Below are 11672 nucleotides of genomic sequence, written 5' to 3' on the forward strand. Positions count from 1 at the left end.
ATATATATGTTGAGTAAGGCTCCAATACGAATCAAAGTAAATTTTATTCTTTAGGACCTCCCCTAGTGACTGCGCAAGAAGGAAGTAGGGGCAGTTTCCCCGGACACTGCGGTTCTAAAATCGTAATATTACTGAAGGCCACACAAAAGCTTATGTTGTCACTGCGTAGCTCAGAAAAATGATAAAAAACTACCACTGATTGTGCTGCCCTCTCGGCTATAATGATGAACTTAATAATGACTACTTAAGTTCAATGAAATTAATGATTCGAGTTAATAAAATAATTCAGTATAATTTTTAAAAAAGAAAAGATATGTAACTGACATAAAAAATTGAACAGTCGTTAGAATAAAAAAATAAAAGTAACAACAGTAATAATAGTAACTAAATCACATTAATTATAATACAAGTTAAAAACATTTTTTTATTAAATACATAAATTTAATTTAAGTCAGTTTATTTAATTAATATTAAAGCATTAGTATTTTAGAAAAGTAGCATGTCATTTTTAACAACTCGTTACAGGAAAAAACATTATATTCTATTTTTTCGTTTGTGTGGAGTTGGGCAAATAGTTATGTCATCAGGAGAAATAACGTCTGCTTTTTCTATTAATAAATGATCATACTGTCCATCTCTTGCTGTTGTTTCTTTAGCATGATTAGCATATTTTTTTATAAACTCAATAGATAGTTTTGTATCCACATCATTCATGTATAATCTGTTGCCCCATGTCACCAAGACAATTGGCTGTATAATTGTATTTTTACAATCAAAAATTAAAAAGAAAATGTTAAGTATATAATAATAAATTTTTAACTTACTCGTTTTTCAGGTACTAAATTATATGGAGTAATTATATGTCTAAACATACATGATTTTAAAATTGTTCTCATACGTTGTACTAATACAGGATGGGTACAAGGATGATATAACATAACCACAGAACCATGCTGAAATTATAGAAGATTGATAGTCAAAGTATTAAATAGATCATAGTAAATTGATTATGACATACTTCTAAATTATGAAGCCACCTTTGTTTTGGCAAAAATGTATACTCTCCATATCTTGCCCATGCTGGGCGATGTGAGCCACTAAAATAATATTTATTTTTTAAATATCAGACAATTGATAACTACCCAAGAAATATAATTAGAACCAAGTTTTTGAAATTTTATAATATTTCATTATAATAATTATTAATCCAAGGACACAAGGATTATCCAATATAATTTTTTTTTTTTTTTTATGTCTGTTGCTTTTTCTCAGCTCTCACTGGACCGATTTCTTTCAAAAATACGTCAAAAGATCACAAATCGTATCTAGTTGAAGACATTACCCTTAAAAATTGAAAAAAATTTCTTCGTTCCCCGCAAATGGGGGAAATATCCAAAAAAATTACAAATTTAAAAATCGCTAATTTTCGAAATTTTTTCACTTTTTTTTCTTAAAACTTCCATAACTTTTTCAAAAATCAACAAATCAACATAATTTATTTTTATACTAAAACCTTAGATATCTACCTTTCATTTGATATCATTTTTTTGAAAATCTATCACTTAACCTGCTCATTGGGGGGATTTAAAATAGCAACTTTTTTTCAAAAATTAACTTTTTCAACTTAATTTTTGAAAATGTTCCGGAAATACTGCGTCCTTCAAGCATATATCAAATTAAAGCTTTTTTTATGTACTATAAAATGAAAAAAAAAAATTTGTCCCGACACTTTTTCTTCTAATTTAAACGGCTGCCGTAGTTAAAAAAACACTATTTTTGTGTTAAAATTTTCGATTTTAAATTTTCAACTTAAAAATGCTATAACTTTTTGAAAAATGTATATATCAGCACAAATTTTTTTTTTCTAAATACATTATATGTACATCTTTTATTTGACATACTTTTTATTAAAATTGGACAATTACCCCTTATATAGGGGGCGTTCAAAACTTGAAATATTGTAAAAAACATAGATCTTTTTCAACTGAACTTTTGAAAATGTTCCGGAAATACTGCGTCCTTTAAACATATATCAAATCAAAGGTTATGTTATATACTATCAAATGAAAAAAAAAAATTTGTCCCGACACTTTTTTTTCTACATTTAAACGGCTGCCGTAGTTAAAAAAACACTATTTTTGTGTTAAAATTTTCGATTTTCGATTTTAAATTTTCAACTTAAAAATGCTATAACTTTTTGAAAAATGTATATATCAGCACAAATTTTTTTTTTCTAAATACATTATAAGTACATCTTTCATTTGACATACTTTTTATTAAAATTGGACAATTTCCCCTTATATAGGGGGCGTTCAAAACTTAAAATATTGTAAAAAACATAGATCTTTTTCAACTGAACTTTTGAAAATGTTCCGGAAATACTGCGTCTTTTAAACATATATCAAATCAAAGGTTATGTTATATGCTATCAAATGAAAAAAAAAAAATTTTCCCGACATCTTATCTTCTATGTGCAAATGGCTGTCGAAAATGTTTGCGATAAAAATTATCTTTTATCGGGATGTTTTTTGTAATTAAAACTGCCATAACTTTTTCAAAAATGAACAAATAAAAATAATATTTTTTTGTATTGAAACCTTAGATATTTCCCTTTCATTTGATATAATTTTTTTTGAAAATCTAACACTTATTCTGCTCACTGGGGGGATTTAAAATAGTAACTTTTTTACAAAAAATAACTTTTTCAACTTAATTTTGGTTTGTCTCAAATCGGAGAAAGAGTGCCACGTGAGTACAATTTATACAGTAAATTTTTCTTTTCTTAATATTTAAAGTGGGGTGGCGGTACAGTGGGGTCGTAGCATAGTTGGGTCCAGTATAGATGATATCTGACAGTGATTAAAATCACTATCATAAAAAACGCTTTGATGCAAATCTGTAGATAGTGTTTAATTAAAAAAAAAAATTTGTTAAAATAGCATATTTTTGAATATGGTAGCCATTTGCGCATAGAAGATAGGTCGTTGGGACAAATTTTTTTTTTTCATTTTATATTACATAAAATAAGCTTTAATTTGATATATGTTTAAAGGACGCAGTATTTCCGGAACATTTTCAATACTCATTTTTCAATTCATTTTTACATGAATTGCGTTTAAATAAAAATGTATTGCGTTTCAAAATATATTTTTTATATCAGTTGATGTATATACAAGATATTTTATATCTTCACTTGATGAATTCCAAAATCAATGTAAAAGTTATTGCTTTTATACGATAGACGATAAAATATTACTTATAAATGCTCCAGTCAGTTTACAAAATGATGGACCGCTGGGTGCGAGAGACAGAATCATGGCTAAAAATATATTAGAAAACTAATATCTTGTTTACTTTACTGATACACATAAATTTTATGTGCAAACTGAGGGCACAGCAATGGGAAATTCGCTATCATCATTTTTAGCAGAACTTTTCATGAGTAGGTTTGAAACAAACTTAAAATACACTTATGGTGATTTTTCAAAAATTTGGTTTAGGTATGTAAATGATATTTTTTCAGTTATAAATAAAGATTTTAATACGGGGGTTTTAATACAACATTTAAATTCTTTTTACCTATCGATTAAATTCACATGTGAACAAGAAGTAGAGGGAAAATTGCCTTTTTTGGATTTATTAGTTAAAAGAACAGAGGGGAAACTAAGTTTTGAAATTTATCGGAAAAACACACACACGTTCAGATACATTCCGAACACATCGAACCACACCTGGCAACACAAATTGTCAGCTTTTAATAGTATGGTTTACAGATTAATTAATATTCCGATGAATAAAATAGATTTTGATAAAGAATTGGTGGTTATAAAAGAAATAGCTAAATTTAATGGGTATAACGAAAACATAATTTCAAAATTAGTCCGAACACAAAAGTGGAAAAAAGAAAAGAGGGCAGCTAGTACACTCACCAGCGAGGGGGAACAAAAAGTAATTAGATCATCAATTTTATATTATCCGGCCATCTCAAATGGATTAACTGAAATATTTAAGAACTTTGGTAACATTTAAGAGTAATAATTTAAGAGATTTATAAGGTAACCCTAAAAATAAGGTAGATGAAGGGGGGAAATCAGGCATTTATAAAATACAATGTGAAAGTTGTAATAAATGTTACGTAGGACAAACAAAAAGAAATATAGGGGTCAGGTTTAAAGAGCACTTAAGAAATATTAAAAATCAAGAAGTTGAGAAATCTCCAGTGGCTGAACATTTATTGACACATAATCACTCTATTAAAACCATAAAACTAATTAAAAACGTAAATAATTATAAAGAAATTAATATCAGAGAAGCAATAGAAATATTTAAAAATAAAAACAATTTAATTAATTGGGATCTTGGCCCACTGAAAAATTCATTATTAAACTTGTGTAAACTGGCAAAATGTGATAATATTACTTAGTGATAACGTCACTAGGTGATAAGGTCACTAGGGGTATATAAGGGAGTTTTTTTCTAGTCGGGGTGTAAGTATGTGTTTAGCGTTGATAATGGTAATATTTTTTCCGAAATACGTATCCGCGACTTTTCATTAATTTTTTGTGGTTTTGAGTTTAATATTTTTTAGTTTTTTTAATTAATAATATTATTTAATTAATTAGCCACAAGTGATCAATTTTTATTACATATTTGATATATTTAAATATTTTTGGGCTTGATTTTTTTTTTTAATTGAATAGAGTATTGAATTGTCCCTTTTTGGATACATTACTGAAGGATTATAAAAATATAGAATAAAATATATTTACAATAAAAAGCTACAGAAGTAAATAGAGAATACATTTAATAAAATGTGTATACTTACAAAGAAGGTATATCATGGTTGTAAGATATGTTTTCCTTCATACAAACGTGATTAGCCTATTAAAAAAACATAATAATAAAATAAAACGTATAAACATATTATCTACATTATTTATTAGATGTTAATAAACATATTTTGAACTATATTATACTTAATCATATATAATGATATAATGACTTGAATAGATTATAATTAATCTCCCTAAAGAGTTATAACAATTTTCTCATATTTTCTAATTGATAACTACCGTAGAATGTATAAAGATGATCACTTCCAAATTTAACTTAGAAGCATTTATTAACACGAATAAATAAAACTGAGATTTTAAATAAAAGTTAACCAAATATCCAATTTTATGATTTTAAGTTGGCAAAAGAAAACTTTTTAATTTTAGTTTTTAACAAATTTAAATTTAATAATTAATTTTTAAAAGCTAAAGCTAATAAAAATGATTAGAAAAATAAGTGATTAATAATAACAAAATCATCATCTAAACACAAAACTTTAAAATTAAGTAGACATTTGCTAAAGTCGGGCTAGATTTATTAAATAATATTCCAGGTACAAGTCTAAACAAATGATAAATATTTGGCTAATAAACTGTAAATACGAAAAATAACCCTTATTTCTTTTTTATTACTTCAAATACTGTTATCAATAAATTCATTTCCCCCCTCTTTTTTTTAAACCTCTTTAACTAATATTGTGGCTATAAAACAGTAAAAAATTTTATAATCTAAAATAATATTTTATTTATACTGAACATTTACTTGTCCAGATTACACTTTATAATTGGTATTTTTATAGAAAATTGAGTAGATATTCTAATTTCATCGATACGAAGTATTATGTCAGTAGTGACTTGAGCCAAAATAATTGTAATGGTATTAACGAAGTTATTACTGTTATTATGACATACCTATATGATGTACTAAATAAAATTGATTAAACATAATATATATTTCAAAATATGAAATATGAAGAAAAAAAACAGAAAAACCGTATGTCACTAATCATAATAGAATAGTAATATTTGTGATGGTCCCTTGGAAATTCGCCCCCCTTAATATGTTATGATTTTCATTTTGATGAACATCAACATGATTGAAAGTAAATAAAAATACTGAGAAATTAGTTTTTAATTATTAAAACAGTTAGACAAGTTGAAAGGTTTTCAGAATGTATCAAGAAGATTATATATTAATAAAATTAAATAAATTGTTTGAAAATATCATCTATTAAATAACTTCAAAACTCCTTTAATACATACGAAGCATCAGTGGTTCAGTGGTAGAATGCTCGCCTGCCACGCGGGCGGCCCGGGTTCGATTCCCGGCTGATGCATATAATTTTATAGCTTTAAAAAAAGTAAACAGACAAATTATTATGTGTATTTTTATTTACATTTTATATTTAATATCCTTCCGAGATTCTTAATATATTATTGTTTTATGAAAGAAAAACATATACTTCTTGGTAAAGTGAAACAAACCAATATTCAATTACTCTTTAGCTTCTCAGCAAAAAAAAAAAAATCTGGCACATGCCATATTGAAATGTTTCAAAAAATTACACTTGTCATAAAACAGTCGAAAATATAACAAACTGCAAAATTGTAAACATGTAACATGCATACATATTCTTATTCTTCTTCCTCGCCTTAATCGCAATTACTTGAGGTTGGCCACCCTTATCCTAAACTTCCACTTGACACGATCTTCCACATCATCTACGCTCAAATCAGCTGTCCTCATATCGCATTCAATAGCATCCCTCCATCTCTTTTTTGGTCTTCCTCTACCTCTTCTTCCTTCAACATTAATTTCTATAACTGTTCCTACAGCTTCCGATTCTTCTCTCCTTATAATATGACCAAACCATCTAAGTCTATTTTCTCTCATCTTATCCACGATTGACGCTACACTTATACTCCCTCTTATATTCTTGTTCCTTATCCTATCTTCTCTAGTCACTCCACTCTTCCATCTATGCTATACTCATTCTCTGCTCTACTTTCTTATCAAACGCCCAACACTTTGAACCATATATCATAGCTAGCCTCACTATAGTCTTGTAGACTTTACCTTTCAGCCTCATTGGAGTTCTTTTATTGCATAAGACATCAGACGCTTCTCTCCACTTCAACCACTTGCACTTAATTCTGTATTTTACATCCTCATCAATACCCTCACATTTCGCACAACTGACCCAAAATAAGCATACCTATAATATCAAATTAAAGCTTGTTTAATGTTATATATGATTAAAAAAAGAAAAAAAATTTACTATATTTATATTTATATATCTTTCTTGATATCTAAAAATTATCCTAATAATTGTATTATTTTCAGACTAATTGGCACTTTATTTATGCTTTCAAAATCCTTCAGTGGGATGATTTGAGCAAAATTTTATAATTTATCGAGGTTGCGATCAACAATTTTTCCAATCACCTGTCAAATTTTTTTTTTTTGTTAGTAATATACTTTAAGATGCCAAAAGCAAAATATAAATAATATACTTTTCTAAACTGTAATTAAAAAAAATTATTCAAGAAAAAAATTATACATTGGAATAATTATTATGCAGACATATATTTAATACATGGCATTTAAAACAAAAATTACTATTAATCAAATAGTAATATTTGAGTAATTGAATAATTTTAGAAGTCACAAGTGCGACTGTGAATAACTCAACTGGAATATCATAGTTTTGGGGTTGAAGAGATAAAAAAGTTATTTGAAATAATTATAGGAGCACATTTTTAAAGCCCAATAAATTTAAATCTTTATAATAATTGAGATTACACTAATTGCCAAATAATTATGTTAAGATTATTGTAGTTAAGAGTTTCTAAGTTATTATCTATAGTTTGTAAGTTATTGCATAACTTATATAAAACTACAATAGACTTAATAATTTAAAATAAAAATAATAAAGCATTTATTTTGATTTAATTAATCTATTGCTTAATATTTGGAAAATATTAAAATGTTTAAATTATAGAGTGAGTTCAACACCTCCTCTTATATTTACTAGTTTTTCTATGCTTTCATTTAATTAAATATAAAAAGATACCAGTGACAGTTATTATGCACAGGTACATAAGACATAATATTAAATAATTTCATACATTATTATAATTAGACAATCAAATTAAATCTGATAGTAAAAAATAGTAGAATCTTCTAAACAATAGAACTGGATAACACAAACATTAATGAAGTATTTTTTTTTTTAATCCACTATTGGATAGAGAGTAACTATACATTATATGTTAAACTTAATCTAGGGATTGGATTATTTTACAATTAAATTGTTTTAATAAATCAACTGTTTTTATTATTTATTACACTTCAATTTAAACTTTAAGTTTAATGAAAATTTTTTTCTTACCACATAATATTTGGGTACAAGATCTTTTTCTAATAATGGCTCAATTTCTGATAATACTGGTAAATAATCACTTAATAAGCAAGTATAGTTGTACATTGATCCATCCCAATCCATCGTTAAATTTGTCTATAAATAAGATTGCATTGAGAAAAATCAATAAGAGCAAAGATTTTCAAAATTTGTTTGTACTTTTCCATCATCACATGTAGAATTTATATCCATGTAGCCCATTGTTGGCATTTTCATTGTATTTTTATGTAAAGTATAAGAAAATTCTTCGTTTTCAAAATTTTGAGGTTTATCTGGATAGAGGTTTATACTTGGGCGTTCTGGTAAATATCTTCCAGACCATCTAAGAAAACAAAACATATGTATATATATATATATATATATATATATATATATTAGAATATTTTAACTTCACTCAATTTGGAAGAAAATAAACAATGCAAGATAAATAATATAACTATAAATATTACACACAAGGAAAGAACAAAATTAATTTTGTTATAAAAATCTTATTATTTAAGAGTTTTTAGTGTTGTTATTATAAGTATAGAAATATATAATTTATATTAAATATATAGTGATATATTTTGGGTAAAATATTTATTTATTTTTATCTTGTCAAAAAACACCTAAACTTTAATGTTTTTATATGGAAACCCCAATTTGCCATTGATATTTTATTGTTCAAAATAGAAGAAGTATTTATTTTTACATATATTATATTATTCTTGTTTTCAAGAACTTTTTGTTGACAACTTATTATCTAACATATAGAAATCTTATTTTTAATAACTCATGTTTAGTTGTATATAGTACTGGAGTGAAAACCTTTTGGGACCAAATAATTTTTCCCTGTATAAAAAATTAAAATTTTTATACAGTATTTATATTATTATATGAATATCTACTCCAAACAAAAGCTTAGTTATGCTCAATACAGTAGTAGTTTTATATCAACCCAAACCCTTCCTAAACAGAGAAGTATTGGTAAATATATATATTTAAATAAAAAAATTATAATTACTTACGGATGATCCTTTTTTACATGATATGAATTTGAAATAACTTCAATAGGCACATCTAAAAATATTAAATAAATCTTAAAAATCTATTATCAAATATTTATAAAAAACGAATCTCATTTTAATCAACACTTTTATACATTACTTATATAACTTAGAAGCATATTTTTTTAAATATATTTAATTTATAGAATATAACACTATAGGTCTCCTTAAAAATGAATTCTTATAATTTAGAAAATAGCAATGGTAAGAAATACTAAATTTTAGACAATGCATATATTTTTGCTCTGTTACTGTAGTTAATTCATGAGAAAAAAACAAATTAAAGTTCCATTTCTGAGTTAAAGGTGGAGCAACCCATTATAATGGTTCAAATGAAATTAATATAGATTAAAACTACACTTTCGTTATATTTGACATAATAACCAATTTAAATTACAATGCAAAAACTTATTTACTTTATGATTGAATTCTATTGAATTTAATCCTGATAAAGGAATAAATACAGTTTAGCGAATACATGTTTTAAGGTTATTAAATAATTGCTATCAGCCTTCCTATTAAAAGAGTTAAGTTTGTAGATTAAATATTTAAAAATTTTTTTTTATTTATTAATGTTTTTGTTAAATATTGGATTCTGAATTACATTGACATGTTAAAGATGAGAGCAAATTAATGAGGTTTACAAAATATTGATTGTTAAGTATGACACAGTGAATCATTCAGCCACTACCCTATCGCTGATGTTCAGCAGTACTGTTTACTGTTGGTGCCCAGATGGATGACCATACGGGAAAATTAATAGTGTCAAACAACTTGCCCCATACTCATTTTCTAAACTATTTTGAGGTTACGTCCAGTCGATAGTTGGTATAAAATTCCATCAAATAATTAAAACAGAATCGATCCCAAATAGTTAAGATGAGGCTTTGATAATGAAAAAATATTGGTTGTCATTTTATTAAGGTATTTTTATAAATCCTGACATCTGATTTGCATTATTATGTAATCTATGTGTTTCTTAAAATAAGGGGTGGATTAGCCTAATGGCTAGAAACATGTTTTGGCATAAAGGATCCCGGTTTGATCTCCAGAGTGCCAACGAGATTTTTCTTGTGATTTTCTCATTAGTGGTGTCTGATATCTGTTGTAAGCCAGCAATAATATCTGTCCCGTCCATCATTGGATTAGCCAAGAACCATCTTTGACTTCCTAACATATGAAAAAAGGCCACCACCCTCTGTAGCATATTTGGTTTGGAAAATAGAACGATGTTAAACTGATAATTTATTTTATTTTTATTTTTTTTTAAATATAATCAACTGTCTAATATATCATCAAGACCTTTGACTGTATTTGTATATTTAATTGATATACTATTATATTACATTGTAGAGTCTTCCATATTCATATTGTGAATATGCAGAAATAAAATATCAGTAAGAATAGATAAAAAGTTATAGACTTTTGGAGTTCATAAATAACATTATAATCAGGCTGCACCTACTCCATTAATATTCTTCATAATTTAGTTTTTGTTAATGATTTATAAAGGGAAAGTACTCATATTTGAATACCTATAATTAAGATTGCAATTTTGAAAGCCTCTACACCTCTATTTTTGTCTTTAAGTACAATTCTTCAAAATAAAGTGCATTTTGCAAAAAAATAGAATTAGAGCAAATTTTGGAATCAACTATGCACGATGGCTCTGGTGACTGACTTGAACCTCAGACGAAAAGTACTTTAACCTAAATCAAACTTCTTTAGACTTTAAACCTGTTAGACTGAAAGATACAATAACCCAACAAGTCTGAATTGAAAAATTTGTCATGGAGATAAATTACATAAATGCTTTTATAAATTTATAAAATTAACAATAATAAGTTACATAAAATTTAACTAATGATGGCTTAATTTGAAAACAGAAAAAGAAAATGACAAGTTAATAAGATAATAAGATAATACCTACTTTGTTCTTGAATTTCATAAGAATAAGCATGTTTGTTAAGTGAGAGTATAATGCTAATAAAAAAAGTATTTAAGATAAAATAATATGATTTATATGAAAACATTCTTAAAAATTTACAAAAAAAATTGTAGTAATCAATTTCATCACATTCAAATGACACGTAATAAGTTTTTAAAGATGTTGGGAAACTAATTAACATTAACCTTAGGAGAACATTTTTCAAATTAAATATATTAAGCTGTGCATTAATTGCAATATATAATATAGTTGATTAAAATGTTTATATGTTATCAGTCTAGTTGTGTACGTATCACAATATAGGATCACTTTTGATAACAGACCATATTAATTTACCTTAATAAAAGGTTTATACTTTTGATAGTAAAGTATCGAGATAACACGAAAATTACAGACCAAAGAAATTATATAATTACATTTGTTA

General features: G+C 26.0%; 1 protein-coding gene and 1 non-coding gene across 3 annotated transcripts; one reads left to right on the forward strand and one right to left on the reverse strand.

The window, feature by feature from the left end:
- Positions 1-272: 272 nt before the first annotated feature.
- Positions 273-11472, reverse strand: LOC126901318 (uncharacterized). Of its 2 annotated transcripts, none has more exons than XM_050677717.1 (8): positions 11231-11472; positions 9262-9313; positions 8414-8576; positions 8225-8350; positions 4826-4881; positions 1019-1097; positions 825-953; positions 273-750 (listed from the first exon to the last, which is right to left on the reverse strand). In XM_050677717.1, exons 1-8 carry the CDS (start codon positions 11427-11429, stop codon positions 535-537), a joined length of 1020 nt encoding a protein of 339 aa, XP_050533674.1. In that variant the 5' UTR covers positions 11430-11472; the 3' UTR covers positions 273-534. The 2 variants fall into 2 exon arrangements, with proteins under 2 accessions (XP_050533674.1, XP_050533675.1); XM_050677718.1 differs by having other exon boundaries at positions 11227-11472.
- On the forward strand, positions 6099-6169 carry Trnag-gcc (transfer RNA glycine (anticodon GCC)). Its single transcript has one exon. It is a non-coding gene; the product is annotated as a tRNA-Gly (tRNA).
- Positions 11473-11672: the final 200 nt, after the last annotated feature.

The sequence above is a fragment of the Daktulosphaira vitifoliae genome, unplaced genomic scaffold (genome assembly GCF_025091365.1).
Source record: "Daktulosphaira vitifoliae isolate Bord-2020 unplaced genomic scaffold, ASM2509136v1 Scaffold_3, whole genome shotgun sequence".
In the NCBI taxonomy this organism is placed as follows: domain Eukaryota; kingdom Metazoa; phylum Arthropoda; class Insecta; order Hemiptera; family Phylloxeridae; genus Daktulosphaira; species Daktulosphaira vitifoliae.